Source organism: Rhagoletis zephyria, unplaced genomic scaffold (assembly GCF_001687245.7).
Source record: "Rhagoletis zephyria isolate East Lansing unplaced genomic scaffold, Rhagoletis_zephyria_1.1 Rzeph_scaffold_00227, whole genome shotgun sequence".
NCBI classification, from domain to species: domain Eukaryota; kingdom Metazoa; phylum Arthropoda; class Insecta; order Diptera; family Tephritidae; genus Rhagoletis; species Rhagoletis zephyria.
This window is the reverse complement of record NW_016157311.1, coordinates 110,524-130,374: the sequence shown is the minus strand read 5'-3', so window position 1 is coordinate 130,374 and position 19,851 is coordinate 110,524. Positions and strand designations below refer to the sequence as shown.

General features: G+C 34.3%; 1 protein-coding gene across 1 annotated transcript in view; it reads left to right on the top strand.

The window, feature by feature from the left end:
* LOC108358255 (putative neural-cadherin 2) overlaps positions 1–19,851 on the top strand; it is a 358,474-nt gene that overhangs the window by 229,371 nt on the left and 109,252 nt on the right. The window contains exon 8 of the mRNA XM_017609477.1: positions 16,245–18,561. Within this exon, the coding sequence (XP_017464966.1) occupies positions 16,245–18,561 (2,317 nt within the window). The remainder of the gene's footprint in view (positions 1–16,244; positions 18,562–19,851) is intronic.

Sequence of the window (19,851 nt, the reverse complement as noted above, 5' to 3'; positions counted from 1 at the left end):
AATACAATTTTTCAATCAGTTGGCAAATCCCCTAACAATATTTCCAGCATTAAAATTTCCTAGCCTCTTTAGTTTGATGCCAATAATGCAATATTTAATTTATGCTATCAATTAAATTAAATTAAAGTTTTCAAATAGGTGGCAACCTTCCACAAAAATATTTTCAGCTGTAAGCCTTTGTAAATTTCTTTCTTTTGACAGCCATATTGCAGTATTCACTTTACCGTATCAATTGACCTAAACTGAAATTTTAAACACAGGTGGCAACTCTCTAATTTTTTCTTCTATATTGGAAGCTAAATCTCTAGCGATACAACGGTGAAAACTGCATTCAATTCCATGTTTTCGACTGATGCGCGTACAAATATACAGACAAACAGAGATTCAAAAATTTTAAAAATTGTTCATAGGGCTTCTGTAGCTTCAATAAAAACCCACCATATTAATTTTTCTTTAATATCTATAAGGTACAGACATCGACCTGTTACAATTTTATTATATGTATAGATGTAGATATAGATTTCATTTATTTTATCAATTTAATACAATAAAATTTTTCAAACAGGTGGCAGCCCTCCCTAAAAATATTTTCGGCAATAAAATTTCCTAAACCCCTTCAGTTTGATACCCATATTGCAATTTCAATTTATCTTATAAATTAAATTAAATGTAAATTTTCAAACAGGTGGCAACTCTAAAAAAAATATTTTTGGCTGTAGTCCTTCAGCCTCTTTCTTTTGACGCCCATATTGCAAAATAAGTTTTTTCTTATCAATTTACTTAAACTCCAATTTTCAAACAGGTGCCAACTCTCTAATTTCTTTCTTCCTATATTTTAAGTTAGACCTCTAGCAATACATCGGTGAAAACTGCATTCAAATCCATGCATTCGTTTTCGAGTGATGCGCGAACAAACATACAGACAGACAGACAGACAGACAGACAGACAAAAATTCTAAAAATGGTTGATTTGGCTTCTGGTGCTCTAAAAAAGACCCCCCACATTAATTTTTCTTTAATATCTATAATGTACAGACATCGACCTGTTACAATTTTATTATATGTATAGATATAGATATCTAGATGTAGATATAGATTTCATTTATTTTATCAATTTAATACAATAAAATTTTTCAAACAGGTGGCAGCCCTCCCTAAAAATATTTTCGGCAATAAAATTTCCTAAACCCCTTCAGTTTGATACCCATATTGCAATTTCAATTTATCTTATAAATTAAATTAAATGTAAATTTTCAAACAGGTGGCAACTCTAAAAAAAATATTTTTGGCTGTAGTCCTTCAGCCTCTTTCTTTTGACGCCCATATTGCAAAATAAGTTTTTTCTTATCAATTTACTTAAACTCCAATTTTCAAACAGGTGCCAACTCTCTAATTTCTTTCTTCCTATATTTTAAGTTAGACCTCTAGCAATACATCGGTGAAAACTGCATTCAAATCCATGCATTCGTTTTCGAGTGATGCGCGAACAAACAGACAGACAGACAGAAAGCCAGACAGACAGACAGACAAAAATTCTAAAAATGGTTGATTTGGCTTCTGGTGCTTTAATAAAGACCCCCTACACTAATTTTTCTTTAATATCTATAATGTACAGACATCGACCTGTTACAATTTTATTATATGTATAGATGAATAAAAATAATATCACAGCGCACGGCAGTGCGCGCGAGTGACGAAAGCAGCCACAGTAGCATGCTGAAATGACTCGCTTATATATACAAGAGATTTGGAAGTTTTTATGCAGACGTCCAATCGACATGTTTGATATATCGTTGGAAAGGTCTTGCAGAGTGTGTCCAGAAAATATATTCAAGCTTCGTAAACGATTTATCAGATTCTTAAAAATTTGGCTAAAGTGTTGCGAAACAAAAAACGTTTTTTGCTTTTGCCGGTTTAAGGGGCATGTGAGCACACCCAACATATTTAGTGATATTCTATAGGCCAATACCTTTCAAACGATACCTTATATATTGAGTTCCGGCTACAAGTTGGAAAGATATAGAGGTAAATGTGTTTTGGTTCGTGTCTCCACTACGAGATGCTTTGGTATGTATGTGGCGTCTGAAATTCGAAAAAAAGGCAATTTTTTAAACTAACACTGAGACCGCACTACTCAGTCCATGTCATTGATGTGGATATCATTAGAAGGGTCTTCAAACAAGCTTTTTAACGCTCTTTTGTGTTAATAAAATATAAATATGTCATAACTTTACCGCCTGAAAACTAAAAATCGGGCTGCTGAAAATATACATTTCGGGCATTTTCTCAAAAACTGGCAAGTCAATTTTTTTCTAGGTTTCCACAAATCTAGCCCAAAATCTTAGCTTTCATCTGGCATACAGCTTATATCTGGCTAAAAATTAACATGTCCGTCTAATTTGGTTACTTTAAGATATAAAAATAACATACCCAGTTCCCAAAAAAAAATTGCTAATTCCCCGATTGCCACTTAAACCCAAATTCCCTGGAAATCGGGGAATTTCCCGCGAGTTGACAAGTTGAAGGATGCAGCTGTGCTAATCACTTCGTACATGTCTTGGAAACCACAATTTGTGTGTAGTTTAGAGTTTTTTTCAGCCACTTGCCGAAATTGTAACATTTTTCCCCATTTTAATTGCAGGTATGTACACAGTATTTAACTATGCTACATGGGTTTATCACCCGCACTTAACCTACCTGGGAAGACGCGTACTATATTACCTACAGTTGTACATAAATATGTATGTATGAATGCATTTAGTTCACCCAATGCGCCCTTACATACATATGTATTAGTGGTATTCGCGCTTCTGTGTATTCGCTGTATCCTGCGTAAGTGTAACTGGACGCGCGTGTGGTTGTTGTTGCATGTGTATTTGATGTACCGCTAGCAACAACGCTCATGCAGTTACGATTACACAACATACAACGAATACACATAAGAGCAAATTCCCCTATAAATTTCCACTGAGCAAGACTACTTGAGAAAAAAGCATTAGTTTAATAGCACGAGTGCGACATCGTACACGCGATAGAAGTAAAACTTCTTAAAAAAAAGCACATGTGTGCGCCCCTCACCCGGTAGAAATCTTAATAAAAATTTAACTACGTGGCAATCAGACGAATACAGTTGGTGATTGTATCCAAAGTTGGTACCAATTTGATAAGTTGTTATCATTTCTCATATTTTTGTTTTGTTTTTAATTTTTTCGAAAACAAAGGATATGATCATTAAGGGTATTCATCAAACCTTATAAATGCATTGTAAACCGTATAAACTTATAATTGTGTAAACCTTATAAATGAACTGTCAAAATTTGTATGGAAACTCGTTTACACACTACTGATAAATGTCTCCAGCGATTTCACTGAATAAACTTGATAAACTGAAGCCAATGCAACTCTGTCGCAACTCTAGCTATGTTTTCTTGGGCAATAATGAGGATCCGCATGAAAATTTTGCACGCAAATTCAACGACAACGATACAGGAGCATATCGTTGTTGTTGAATTTAGAGATCTGGTTCAATTATTATCCGTTCTGTTTGTTTTGTTTCACTGATAATTTGGCCGCAAAGAATTCATACACAAACAGACATTCTGCAATTGTTTTTTTTTTAACTTGATTTAAATAAATAGCCTTTATGTTATGTGTACATTTATTTCAATAGATATTATCTCGTAAATATAATTTGGTGAGTTAGTTTCTACTGCTAGAAACACAAAATAAAAAACAGAACTTTTGCAACGATTCGTATGAATAAAAAAGATTTTCCCTACGTTTCAAAGGCAGTTAAACAATGCGTATAATTTTCGTCACGAAATTGATATCATAAATTTTGTGTTTCTAGTTCAGCTTTCGTCACTCGAAAATTTTACCTCAAAGAGGTGTTTTATTTGATATTATAAATACCTAAATATATAAAATGTTTATTCATTATAGAATAAAACCCAAGTATTCTTAATGAGGGAGTCTTCTATGACCTTAATTTAATTAAGAAATAATGTAACTATTTCAGTTTCCTGAAGGAGGAGTTGTTCTTCACTGTGTGTAGCGTTATTAAGAAACAAAAAAATAGAGTTTCTCGCCTGCTGATATAACAACTGTCTTCTTTCCCCTTTAACTTTGAATGTTTGAAAGGTTTGATGGATCCATATATTGAAATTATATACATATATTTGCTAAATTTTAATAATATTTAAAAACGCGGTCAACTGTGATTTTGGTGCAGAGCAGCTGTAATCTTTGTTCAATCCAGGCCCTTGTACTAATTACATATGTAAATAGAACAAAATTTTACTTCCTACATGTAGTTTTTGAGATATTGCCATAAATAAATGGTTTACTAAGGGATCTGGAATCACCAAAAGAATCTGCAGAAGTAGTAGCTTCTAGAATGAAAGAAAAACGTACACTGGGTACAAAAGAGAGGTTCTATGGTGCAAAAGACCTGCTACCATTTTTTCATTCAGGTAAAGTTTTTTTTTTTTTGTTCAGATGTGCAAGGTCTCATTCTGGAAATATGTAGGTCTTTCGGAATAGCAGCGAAATGATGGTATCGTCTTCTGATGGCTGACTACTGCTGGGGGATGCAACGTGAAGAAATTAACGCTATTTTAAATTTAAATTTTAAATTTTTATATGAGAACTGAAGTCGCTTTTGTTTTTTGCTTAAAAATTACTTGTTTGTAAATAATATTTCCGTTAGTTTAAAAAAATGGGTATAAAAATAAATTTTCGAAAGCCATTATATATTTTTAAAAACATATGTAAATGGAAAATTTTTCCATTTTTACAAAAGCCTAATATTTTTTATCTTTATAACTATCTCAAAAACATGTAATTTTCATGAACAACGTACAATGGATGAAAGATAGCAAATTTAGTTATTGTCATTTAATATATGTATTACGTGTTTTGATGATTGAATATTTTTCTGATCGACCATTTTTCTTTTATCAAAAATCTTTATGTAGCGATATCTGGAAAGCTACTCTTAGGCAAAAAATAAAAATCATTTTTAATGTTGTCAATGCACACCTTATAACAAACTACTATTTTTATCTCGGCACCAAAAACCAAAATTGTTGACACGTTGCTACAAAAAAATCACCAAATAATCCGAAACAACACGTTGTAGGTATACCCTGTAGGGAACTGAACTAACTATAAATGCACTATAAGTTCATTATGTTTCAACTAGGGGTGACTACTCCTCGACTTCTTAAGTCAGTTTGTTTTCAGCTAACTAAAACCGGTTATTAATAAGTTCACTTGTAGTGTGCCAATTAATAGAATGTTTTGGTACTCTTGGTTTTTATGCCCGAGCGCACTTGTGCACAAGGGTATATTAATTTTATTCACATAACGGTTGTTTGTAACAGCCAAAACGAATCGAGATAAATATAGACAAATGTGTACATAAATGCTCAGAATGAATAGAGAAGTCGATTAAGCCATGCCTGTCTGTCCGTATGTCCGTCCGTCCGTGTACACGATAACTCGAGCGAAAATTGAGATATCTCACCGAAATTTGGTATGTAGGTTTCCATTAATCCAAGGTAGGTTGGTATTGAAAATGGTCGAAATTGGACTGTAACCACGCCCACTTCCCATATAACGGTAATTTCCAGAAATACGAAAACTGCGATATTCTAGTAACTACTGATGATCACATATATGTATATCGGTAACCGTTATACCAATTTGTACCAAACTCAGTATGGTTATTGTGCTTGCGACATAAAAGCAAAACGTTGAAAATTATTGAAATCGGACTAAAATTACGGCCGCTTTTCATATAACGGTAAATTTCAGAAATGCTTAAACCTGCAATATTTCGAAATTTAAAGACGCTAATTTACTCAAAATTGATACACCCGGCTTACCATCTAGTGGTAGGTTTCGGAAAGGTGAAAAACATATATTTAATACTTGCGCCGGGTATTTAATGTTCGGCTCCGCCCGAACTTAGACTTTCTTACTTATACTTATTTTAGGTTAACTCTATTTATGTATAATTTCGGCTATAATATTGTAAACAATATAAATTTAAGCCATGTTTTCTTGCTTTAAATAAAAANGGTACTCTTGGTTTTTATGCCCGAGCGCACTTGTGCACAAGGGTATATTAATTTTATTCACATAACGGTTGTTTGTAACAGCCAAAACGAATCGAGATAAATATAGACAAATGTGTACATAAATGCTCAGAATGAATAGAGAAGTCGATTAAGCCATGCCTGTCTGTCCGTATGTCCGTCCGTCCGTGTACACGATAACTCGAGCGAAAATTGAGATATCTCACCGAAATTTGGTATGTAGGTTTCCATTAATCCAAGGTAGGTTGGTATTGAAAATGGTCGAAATTGGACTGTAACCACGCCCACTTCCCATATAACGGTAATTTCCAGAAATACGAAAACTGCGATATTCTAGTAACTACTGATGATCACATATATGTATATCGGTAACCGTTATACCAATTTGTACCAAACTCAGTATGGTTATTGTGCTTGCGACATAAAAGCAAAACGTTGAAAATTATTGAAATCGGACTAAAATTACGGCCGCTTTTCATATAACGGTAAATTTCAGAAATGCTTAAACCTGCAATATTTCGAAATTTAAAGACGCTAATTTACTCAAAATTGATACACCCGGCTTACCATCTAGTGGTAGGTTTCGGAAAGGTGAAAAACATATATTTAATACTTGCGCCGGGTATTTAATGTTCGGCTCCGCCCGAACTTAGACTTTCTTACTTATACTTATTTTAGGTTAACTCTATTTATGTATAATTTCGGCTATAATATTGTAAACAATATAAATTTAAGCCATGTTTTCTTGCTTTAAATAAAAAACGCAATGACAATAAATGTGCATAATCGTTTTTAATTTTTATGTTTTTTTTTTGCCGAAAGTAAAAAGTTGTGAAACAATTTTACATACATACATATTGAGCACTGACTTTGGACCAATTACACAGGCCAAAAAAATGGGGAAAAAATTTGTTTCCTTAAATCTTAAAGCTGCTTTTGATAGACTTTTTTGGGCTGATTACGAATCTGTAAGTATAAAGTTTCCATCAGCTTTAGATTTTGAGAAAAACGTGTAAAAAATGTAAAAGCTGTTTTTGATAGACTTTTCTGTACTGATTATGAATCTGTGAGTATAAAGTTTCCATCAGCTTTAGATTTTGAGTAAAACGTGGTCAAAGTATCAAAAAATCTCGTTTTTTGCAATATTTGAGAAGCTCTGGCAACAAAACAAAACGTGATAGAACCTTCCACTTGGGCTTAAATTAAAGCTAGAACTCTCGGCAAGTATCCCTGGAAATACCATTCGTGCACCTTGATGATGAAATGTGATTTTGGCAAAGTTTGAGTACCTACCGCAATTAAACAAAAGGTGGTAGATTCTTCCACTTAGGCTAGAATTAAGGCTCGAATTTTCAACTACAATCCCTGAAAGTGCCATCTCTGGATCTTGACCTTAAGGTCACTTATAGTCATTTATTGTACAACAAAAATGGATTTGGGCACAATTTTCTTTTTTCCAATAGCACAATACTCCAGTATTTTGTTATTGTTCAATAAATGATTATAAGTGGGAATCAAGTCAAGGTGAACGAATGGTATTTTCAGGGATAGCGGCCGAGAGTTCTAGCTTTAATTTAAGCGCAAGTGGAAGGTTCTATCACTTCAAAATAAACGGCTCATATGTATCAATGTTGAGGAAATATTGATTAATTTCTTAGCCTCACTGCTCAAAGAATCTAAAAGACCAGGCCATGCACACAAATAAATTCAAGGCCGTATTTCTACATAAAGGTTAAATAAGTGGTGACATATCATAACGCCATAGCCATAACCATTGTCATAACCGTAACCTCATTAACTATCATCGATTATAGGTATCATAACCATAAGTAGCTGATTTTTTGTAGTCAACAATGTCGGTGTTGCCAGACGCGGAAAATGTGTGATATCGGGCTCCGTCTAGCTAGCACCCCATCCAAGGATTTACGAAAAAAACTATACGCAAACGATTGGTCATCGTTTGGTCAGGATTGGTCACTGATTTCCATCGTTTGGTCATTAACCGTTCTCTTGTTATTCTATTTTCAAAGTTGGGGTTTACTGGAATCCTGAGCTTTTGGTCGCCTAAATATTTTAAATAATTCTTTAAATAAAAAGAAAAAATTAACAGGTATGTTACACATTACAAATTGGCAAACAAATTACAAAAAAATCAANTATTTTCAAAGTTGGGGTTTACTGGAATCCTGAGCTTTTGGTCGCCTAAATATTTTAAATAATTCTTTAAATAAAAAGAAAAAATTAACAGGTATGTTACACATTACAAATTGGCAAACAAATTACAAAAAAATCAACGCCAGTTTTTATAAAAGGGAAGTGTTAAATGAAAAAAAAAATAAAAAATTTTTTTCAAATGATGAAGTTTCACTGTTGCCTTAAGTTTCATCACTTTCGCTTCTGGTTGAAGGAAACCGAGAATATGCCATTAATATGATCTCAAATACCATATCATTAGTTAAATAAAAAGTTCCTTATTACAAAATGTTAATTTTATTGAAGTAACTAAAGAAGTAGAGAAAAAGTACAGTTTTTATTAAAATAACTAAAAAAAATATTGATAGATATTTTCCAGATTTGGTAGATTTTTCTCAAGTAGACTGTAAGGTTTTTTTTCGTCGGTGGCAACCCTGGTCCTGGAATTAGTCCCCGGAGTTAGATATTCATTATTTTGCGACAACTTAACTCGAAAAAAATTGCATCAATATTGTTTGAGAAGCTCTCTCACCATTTAATAAGTAATAAATAAACGGGTTCTAAATATTTTTTTTTTATATAAAGTGTAAACTATTTATTAGTAATACAACAACGGACAATAGTTAAATTTATACACATTTAATAATACTTTAGCGTATACATATCTGATAAAGTAACTTAATTTGGAAAAAGCTCGATGCAAAAGAAATTTAGTAAACAAACGAATTTTGTGGTTGAAAAGAATCCATATATTTTTTAATCTCGGAAAATTTAAGCGGAATAAGTGGAAAGCAGTAGACTTTACTACATATTTATTCATTTATGTTAAAATAGAAAATCAATTACGTCTTTTTACAACAGAGGCATACATACGAATATGTATGTATTGGTTTTTGTATGAAAAAGAAAAAACAAAAACGTTCAAACATATCCATATTTGCTAAAAAGTTATTACATATGGGTGTTCCATAAAAATTTAAATAAATAAAAATCTTCCAAGACTTAAACATATTTATCTCGTTGATAATTATTATGAAAAGTCTTTTATAAGTCTCAAAATAATAGTTATTGACGACTTTAAAAAATTTTCTAACACATAATTATTATCAAAAAACTTTTATAATTCTTGTGAAAATGTTGATGACTTTTGTAAAACTCCACCATGAAATAATTATTGTTCTGGGTCTATGGTTTATCTTCGCCATCATCGTGACTGTATTTGGAGTGAGTAGAGTTGCTGTTGAGAAATATATATATACGAGTATAGAGTAAGGGTCTGATTATACATACTTCGCATAACTTCGCACAACCATTTGTACCAGTGCAATAAAAATGNTTGATTTATATATCGCTAGCTTAGAGTGAAATGTTGCTAAGTCCACTTTTTATGAACAATTAGTTTTTGATGCAGGAAGCAAGGAATATTGAAAATGCACCGTTTCTGAAAGGATCTAACTACTTGTTTTATTTCTACCCGTTTTATTCCGTGATGTGCACAATTGCTAAGTCCAAAGTAGTCACAGAAAATTTGAAAAGTCCACAAAAATATGAATATTTTTTTTACGCTATCGAATTCGATTTGTATTGAGGGTTTTGCAACAACATTATTTTTGTATGTATGTATATTAGGCTGGGTCGATTTTGTATGAGGGAAAATAAAAGGCATTTGACCCTATTGTAATAGTAATATTATGATGTCTTAGGTCTAAGCCAATTGTTATTGGCCAAGAAAGATTAATTTAAAACTTATCTTTAGCCCGCGCAATTGAATCAAAGTGTATGAATTTTGAAAATGAAACTTTGGCTTGTAATATCTATGGAATGCGTTAATTGTTATAAACAGGACGATATATCAAATAAAGGGTTATTAAACTTAGTACCTCACGTTCATTTATCATTTTTCAATAAGTCTACAAACTTTTAAGATATTAAAATAAAAAATAAGAAAACTATAATTTTCCCTTATGAATTTTCAATTCTTCATTACTTCAGCAACCAAGTGAAAAATACAAAAAAGTGAGACGAGATTTATTTCAAACGTTTTAATGCTTTCGGATGATTATATAATATTAAAATTACCATGGACTTGGTCACGCCGATTTGGTCAGTTTTCAAGGTCGTGGTGAATGAAGTCAAACATGTATTGTCAAAGATTAGGAATCGTTTGATAAATTAATAGTAGTTGCAAGCATAAATATTAGTATTTGCATACATAAACATAATACAATTAGGGCCCATTTTAAGTCCATTTTTCGTGGTTTCTAAATTTGCCGTTATATGAAAGTAGGAGACGTGCAACAAGTGTTTACATAAATATTTTAGTTAATTCCATTATGTGAAAAGGTAACTGTAGGTAGGTAAATGCAATAGTCTTTAACATATCCTGGAAAATCCTTTTGAGGACTCTCCAATTGGACGGTATTGCTTTGCATTCAGCTTGAACGAAAAAAGTCACTCCCTGGCATACTTTTCTGTAATCCTGCTCTTTCATCTAAAGGTTATTTATAAAATTGAAGAGATTTTTTTTAGAAAAAAACTGGAGATCCACTTAAGTTTTTCGATATAACTTTGGTAAANCTTGAACGAAAAAAGTCACTCCCTGGCATACTTTTCTGTAATCCTGCTCTTTCATCTAAAGGTTATTTATAAAATTGAAGAGATTTTTTTTAGAAAAAAACTGGAGATCCACTTAAGTTTTTCGATAATCTTTTAAAATTGGCGCCGTTTCATGGTGATTTGGTATTACGCTTTTAAACTAAAGCTTTCTTAACACTTTCAGTACAAAAATTCTACCACTGATTCTATAAATTTTAAAATACATAAATATGTATACCGGCTAATTTGGATCATTCATTTCAAAAATCGCATCAAAAAATTTTTAGAATTTTGAGTTTTACCGTCATCTTGGGCCCTTTAAATTTGTCAGTGATATCCTAGGTGTTTAAAAAAGAAAGTGATTTTTTGCTTTCGNAAAATAAAAAATTTTAAAATTTTGAATTTTACCGTCATCCTGGGCTCTTTAAATTTGTCAGTGATATCCTAGGTGTTTAAAAAAGAAAGTGATCTAAGCTATTTTTATTTTTTGCTTTCGGGAAATAAATTTCGAAACTATGAATTCCACGGATATTTGGTAAATATTTTTCTATAGATTACACTGCTCACTATTAATTTTTCTGCCAATTTTACTTTTGTGACAAACACGGTAATCGCAATTGCAGCTTGCACTTTAATTTGATATACAACTCAATTCTGTAGCTACACCAGATCGCCCTAACTAAGTCGTATTACTGAGCAGTTATATATAGAAGCATTGAGAATGAGTCAAAAAAATGTTAAAACGCTTATATTTTGTCACCTACTTCACCGATTTGAAATCTGACAATTTTTAGATAACCTATGGAGCTTGCACTTTAATTTGGTATACAACTCAATTCTGTAGCTACACCAGATCGCCCTAACTAAGTCGTATGACTGAGCAATTATATATAGATACGTAGAGAGTGAGTCAATAAAATGTTTAAACGCTTATATTTTAGCACCTGCTTCACCGATGTTAAATCTGACAATGTTTGAATAACCTGTGGAGCTTGATCTTTAATTTGANAAAAATGTTTAAACGCTTATATTTTAGCACGTACTTCACTGATTTGAAATCTGACAATTTTTGGATAACCTATGGAGCTTGCACTTTAATTTAATTTTAAACTCAATTCTGTAGCTGCACCAGATCGCCCTAACTTAGTCGTATGACTGAGCAATTATGTATAGATTATTTTAAAACAAAAAAAATGTTTAACAAAATTTTTCGTCATTTTCCTATATTTGCAATTTTTATATTGTATGCATAAACATAAGTAAACTAGTGTTTCTAGAAGTTGTGCCTGTTCAGTGAAGAGAAGGTTTATCCTTAACAGCGGTCGCCCCTCGACATGCAATGGCAAACCTCCGAGTGTATTTCTGCAAAGAAAAACAGCGTAAAACTGTAAGTCCCTTCCCATTGTGTGACAACATCAAGGCGCACGCCACAAATCGGAGGAGAAGCTCGACCAAAGACTAACATATGTGTAAGCGCCAATCTATTACACAAGGGAACAAAAATGGGAAACAATTTCGTTGCATCAAATGTTAAAGCTGTTTTGGATAGACTTTTTTATGCTGATTACGAGTCCGTAAGTACCCTGCAGGGAGTGACGTTAGCTTATACCTAACTTTAGTCTGTTTACGCGAACACTAGTGCTAACTATTAACTGTGTATTTTGTTCGAAAAAGCTAACTACTTTTGTGGGGCGATGGCCGCAAAAAAGTCAGACCTGGATACCTCTGCATTACATGTCAACTAACTTGTAACTAACTACTTTTGGACATAAAATATCAATAAGAAAAACAAAATATTTTTTTGTTTTTTTACTTTTTTATTTACTTATTTATTTACTTTATTTTATTACATTTCATATTTGTTTACATATTCTGCTCTGGGTGGCCCCATATTCGAACACCGTCAGACATAACTTCAAAATGATAGTATAAAATTTCGATCTTCCTTTTATTTGTCCTGAATATGAAAAAGAATCTGCGAAGTTCAGAAAAAAAGTGTATTGAAAGTAATTTTTGTATGAGGATATTTAATAGAAACTTGTAAAGAAAACCAACTCCCGATTGCGTCTGCATGACTCCTGCACGACTTTACAATTCACTTTAAGTTGGTTTTGTCATAGCTAATTAAAAGTGAGGTATTAATCGAAATCTCGCCAAAAAGCTAACTATAAGTTGGTTAGTTTTAACAATTGATAATTTTTCACTGCAGGGTATAAAGTCTCCATCAGCTCTAGATTTGGAAAAAAACGAGGTCAAAGTCTCAAAAAATCGCGCTTTTGTAATATTTTAGAAGCCGTAGCAAAGAAACTAAAGGTGATATTAGGCTTAAATTAAAGCTAGAAGTCTCGAATACTATCTCTGAAAATAAATTTGTTCAAACAAATTGTTTCTTGAAACGTACCTACGAAATGGATTTTTCGTATTGTACATATTGGAAAAATTCATGGAAAATTTGCTAAGTCCATCAAAAAAATTTTAAGAAAAACGTAGAAAATTTGCTAAGTCACAAAATTATCTACAAAATTTGTAAAAAATCAGACTTTTTTATTATTTTTTTTTTAATAAAGGGTAAATGAAAAACGCGAAACATTGCATTCAAAGTTTTGCAAAATACTTGAAGAAAATTACTTAGCAACGTTTTTTGTTTCTCCTGTACAGTTGAAAAAAATGGACTTAGCAACTTTGCACTCTAAGCTAGCGATATATTATATTTAAAACCCGTTTATTTATTATTTATTAAATGGTGAGAGAGCTTCTCAAACAATATTTATTGATGAAATTTTTTCGAGTTAAGTTGTAGCAAAATAACGAATATCTAACTCCGGGACTGATTCCAGGACCAGGGTTGCCACTGACAAAAAAAATACTTACAATCTATTTGAGAAAAATCTACCAAATCTGGAAAATATCTACCAATAACTTTTTTTTAGTTATTTCAATAAAAACTGTACTTTTTCTCTACTTCTTAAGTTACTTCAATAAAATTAAAATTTTCTAATAAGGAACTTTTTATTTAACTAATGATATGGTATTTGAGATCATATTAATGGCATATATGTACTTTTTCTCTACTTCTTAAGTTACTTCAATAAAATTAAAATTTTTTAATTATGAACTTTTGAGATCATATCAATGGCATATTCTCGGTTTCCTTCAACCAAAAGCGAAAGTGATGAAACTTAAAGCATCAGTGAAACTTCATCATTTCAAAAAAATTTTAATTTTTTTTTTCATTTAACACTTCCCTTTTATAAAAACTGGCGTTGATTTTTTTGTAATTTGTTTGCCAATTTGTAATGTGTAACATACCTGTCCATTTTTTCTTTTTATTTAAAGAATTATTTAAAATATTTAGGCGACCAAAAGCTCAGGATTCCAGTAAACCCCTACTTTAAAAATTGAATAAATGAATGATGAAAATGCTTGGACATCAAATTTTCAACCCTTAGTTTGAAAATTTTATAAAAAGAGAACAGCAAATGACCAAACGATGAAAATTAGTGACCAATCCTGACCAATCGATGACCAGTCGTTTGTATATATATATTTTTTCACAAAGCACCCCAGCACATGACATTTTCAACCCCTAATTTGAAAATTGAATAACAAGAGAACGGTTAATGACCAAACGATGGAAATCAGTGACCAATCCTGACCAAACGATGACCAATCGTTTCCGTATAGTTTTTTTTCGTAAATCCTTGGATGGGGTGCTAGCTAGACGGAGCCGTAATATCGTGGGATATTTGCGCAGAACTTCTTTCACTATCCCCAAAATAACACTAAATTCTTAAAACTCAACAGCAGATCATAACTAAATGTGTACATCAAATTAAAGGTATTAACTTGTACTTTCTTAGTAGTATAAACTTTTTTTCATTAATTGTGAAATTTTGTCAAAAAATGTTGTTTTATGAAAAAGTATGATTTTTTTCGTTTTTAAGTATTATTGGATTAAATTTATAAAAAAAGCATTTTAATTATTCACATCAACTGAAAGATAAATGGATTGTCTTTATTTTGACATCATTAGCTTTTAAATCGGTTATGTAGTTCATAATATATTACTATGTAAAAAATCAAAAATCTTTAATTTAACCTTTATATCTGCTTTATAAACTTGCGCCAAATAATTTTGGTACAGTTGAAATCAGCGTGAGAAGTTCTCCCGATGAAAATTCCTAACATGCTAAGTCTAACAATATATTGTTAAACATCATTTTAAAGGTATATTTTTAATACCAAGCTGTTAATAGATAAAAGCTTCAAGTACGAAAATAACAGTTTTTTAAATAAAAAAAAAATTGATCGTTCAGGTACTAAAAGAAACCTATTTTCATGTTGTACTCGACTCTACCTACACTGCACTAAATTTTCCCTCGAGTGTATTTCGTTATTTTTTTGTAGCACCGTGTTATTAATTCAAATTTTAATTGCTTTACAATCAAGAACAGTAAACATATGTATGCAAACTTACTTTTCCAAATAAAATAATAATAAGCATATATGTGTTTTATTTAACCATCACAAGCTAAATCTTGGTCAAATAAAACCATATAAGCTTATTTCCTATGTTGGTCAAATTTTGAAAATGGCATGACTGCAATTAAAAAAATAAAAAAAAATTATAATATTCATAATCAAATATTTTTGTTTTGATTTCTTTATTTTGTGCGAATGTCTGCTTCATGATATTAACGCGCAAGAAATTTCCGTGAATTAGTTCGACTGCTTATGCGCATTCGAAAAAGGATAATGCATGAGTTAATGCAAATAAAGGCTTTTTAAGCAGATAAGCGAGTTCGGTTTTCACCCGTATAAACCTTCCATACAAAATAAGGTAATAGCTTAAATTAAATAAAACACGCCTAATACAGAAAAATTTTACCTAAGAGTATTTCTGGACCTTGAAACTTTCACTTGTAAAATACATTACTTAGCAGGTAATTTTTTATATTGAAATGCGTCTCTCCATAGCATTATTCAATTTCGCCTCGGCAAGTAATTAGAGCAATTGCTCTGCAATCGATCAGTAGACAGAAGATATTTCCAGCCTTAGGCATTCACTTTTTTGCTACTTCGACAGAAATTTATTTTCTCTTTTTACTCTTTTATTTACTTTTCATGCAACATTCATAACATGAAAAACAACTTCGTGAACAACGTTTAACGGGGCATATCAACAAACCATTTAATAAAAACAAAACAAATACAAAACTCTTGGCAAATCAACCAAATTAACCATGGCCATCCGTCCAAACACCAACACGCGCATTATTTCCTACCGACCGCCTTCACATTGCTCTCTTTTCTTACTATGGAAACAAAATGAATTCGTATACTTTTAACCCGCAGGTGGAGACAATGGCAATGGCATAGCCATTGTCTCTTCGCTGCGACCCTTCGATCGCGAACAACAAAAGTCCTACCTCATACCAATTGAGATTAAGGACAACGGTACACCACCCATGACCGGCACCAGCACTTTGACTGTCATTATTGGCGATGTAAACGATAATAAAATGCTGCCAGGCAGCAAGGATGTTGTTGTCTATAATTACCAAGGACAATCGCATGACACGCAAATAGGACGTGTGTACGTGCACGATTTGGACGACTGGGATGTGCCGGACAAGAAGTACTATTGGGAAGCGCAAGAGCATCAACGTTTCAAGCTGGACACGGACACGGGCATCATTATGATGCGTGCGGGCACGCGTCGTGGACGTTATCAGCTGCGCTTTAAAGTTTACGATCGGGAACAGGGGCAAGTGGATGTGCCGGCGAATATGACTGTGGTGGTGCGCGATATTACTCACGAGGCGGTGCAGCAGGCGGGTTCCATGCGGCTGACGGGTATCAGTGATGAAGATTTTATACGCGTGTGGGACTATGAACAACATAAACTACAGCGGTCCAAGCTCGAACGGTTTCGGGAAAAACTGGCGGAGCTTCTGTACACAGATCGTGATTATGTAGATGTGTTTAGTGTGCAATTGAAGTCAGAGCGACCGTTGTTGACGGACGTACATTTCGCAGCCCGTTCACCCACACAGCAGCCCTACTTCAAGGCAGTGCGTTTAAATGGTGTGGTGCTCATGCATCGCGAAGAGATTGAAAAGGAAGTTGGTATAAATATCACCATAGCGGGCATTGATGAATGCCTACAGGAGCGGAAGTACTGCGAGGGCTCATGTACCAACCACGTGGAGATACGCAATCGGACGCCGTATACAGTGAGTGTGAATAAAACATCGCTAGTGGGTGTGAGACTTAATACAAGCGCTCAATGTGTTTGCAAGGCACGCACCTTTAGCCGAGAGGAGACGTGTCGCACACATCACTGCTACAATGGCGGGCGGTGTGTGGACACACGCAGTGGGCCAAAGTGCGTCGCCTGCCCTGTAGGTTACAACGGGCCACGCTGCCAGCAGACAACGCGCAGTTTTCGTGGAAATGGCTGGGCGTGGTATCCTGCTCTGCAACTGTGTGAACAATCGCATCTCAGTCTCGAATTTATTACCAGCGAAGCGGATGGACTAATCCTCTACAATGGGCCTATAGTCCCACCTAAGCCGGGGGAGCAGTTGTTACGTGATTTTATTGCCGTAGAGCTGGAACAGGGCTACCCGCGTCTGCTCATCGACTTTGGCTCTGGCACTTTGGAATTGCGTGTGAAAACAAAAAAGACGCTTGACGATGGCGTCTGGCATCGATTAGATGTATTTTGGGACAGTGAAAATGTGCGCATGGTAATTGATTTCTGCCGTAGCGCCGAAGTGTTTGAGATGGATGATGGTTCAGCGCCCGAATTCGATGACAATTCATGCCAAGCACGTGGTCTGATTCCACCTTTTAGCGAAACGCTAAATCTGAATGTACCACTACAAGTAGGTGGCATCTATCGGCAACACTTCGACCAAACACTATACCATTGGCAGTATGCCTTTACTTCTAAAGGCTTCGATGGCTGCATACGCAATCTCATACACAACTCCGAGCACTATGATTTGGCGTTCCCGGCGTTGGCGCGTAATAGCTATCCCGCCTGCCCTCAAACCGACGCGGTCTGTTTGAAAATCGAGAGCACAGCGCGCTGCTGGGAACAAGGTAATTGCGTGGCAAGTCTAGTGCAGGCCAAATGCTACTGCCGACCCGGCTGGACGGGACCGACCTGCAGCTTACCTACCATACCAACCACATTCAAACCGCAGAGTTATGTCAAGTTCGCACTCAGCTTCGAACCGGATCGGTTTAGCACGCAACTGCAACTGCGGTTCCGTACACGCGAGCAACAGGGTGAGCTTTTTCGTGTTAGCGATCAGCACCAACGTGAGTACGCAATACTCGAACTCAGTCGCGGTCACCTGCAGCTTCGATTTAACTTAAATTCGCTGCGCGCCGAGGAGAAGCGCCTGCAATTGAATGCCATAGCGGTAAATGATGGTCAGTGGCATGTGGTGCGTGTGAGTCGTTACGGCTCGGCTGCCATGCTCGAGCTAGATGGTGGTGAGGGACGACGCTACAATGAAACGTACAATTTCGCTGGTCATCAATGGCTCTCCATCGATAAACAGGAGGGTGTATATGCTGGCGGAAAAGCGGAGTATACGGGCGTGAAAACCTATGAGGTGCAATCGGACCTTCAAAGAAGCTGTCTGGACGATATCAGGTGAGTGAATTTATGAAGATAATTCTGTCGCACAGTGCGGCCGAAATATAAAAGTGCGGCGAAAATTCCAAGATTTCAAGAAATGATTTAAAATTTTGCACTGGGTGCTTTCGGGGTATCTAATAGTGAATCCGCTGTCTGAATTTCAAAACTCAAAATAGTAGATGCAGTATGGCGTCTGGTAAATTTCGAGCTTCTTAGTTAGATTTTAACTTAGATTTTGATAATGCGGTTTTATAGCAGACTCAATTTTAGTGTCACACAGTGCAAGTTTGAAACGGCTGTGACTTACCGTTGATTTTCGACATTTTTTTTTGACAGTGCCGGTTATTTTCTTCCATACGAAGTAAATATGTTCGATGATATGAAGACAATGAGTAACACCTTCAACAAAAAAAAAATTATAATTTTTAATATTTTTATTGAGCTTTGTATCACGATTTATTAGGAAAAATGGAAAAAGCAACAAAGTCTAAGCGGTAGAAGTTATAGCAGCTATTTTGGAGATCACCACATTTGCTCATCGGACTTCTTTTTTCTAGACTTCAGCAGGGATCGAAACCGCGTCATCGATGTGCTAAGGAGAAGCGTTAACCTCAGAGCCATGCTCACCCCGCAAACTCGTGTTGCTAATTCATTTTTATTTTACAACGCTTTTATCAACTTGTTGTTGTATGTCCAGACCACCATACTATAAATATAGCAAAGGTATTTATGGCAAACCTAGTCTAGATATCAACCTCGTCGTAGGTATCATATCAAAGACATACAATTAGAAAAACTCTAGAGATAGATGTCGCCTCGCCAGAAGAAGTTAAAAATATGCACTACATACGCTACAGCGGAAATGGACGACACGTCATTTCTTTAAATCAGTCATGCCCAGCGCAGGGCACTTGCATATGGAATTCTGCCAGCGCAGGGCACTTGCTTATGGAGTTCTGCCGACGTTGGGCATGACTGCTTTAAATGAAATTAATTGCTGCTATATGTATGTATGTACATATGTAGGCATATACTAAATGTGAGCAAACAACAGCCGTCATCGATTCGCCACTTCTCACTCGCTATGTTTGAGTTCCGATCGCTTAAAGAAGAATTTTGCATGTGAAAGCAACAACAAAGTTAGCAAGCACGGATAGACGATAGCGAGTTTGGTTGTACCTCATTGAGTTCGTTCAGTGACGGCTAACATTTTGCTCTGCAAGTTGAATTATTTTAGTATCTATTGCAAAATTTTATACAGACAAGACTAAAAAGTATATAATAAATTAAAAAAAAAAACTTTTT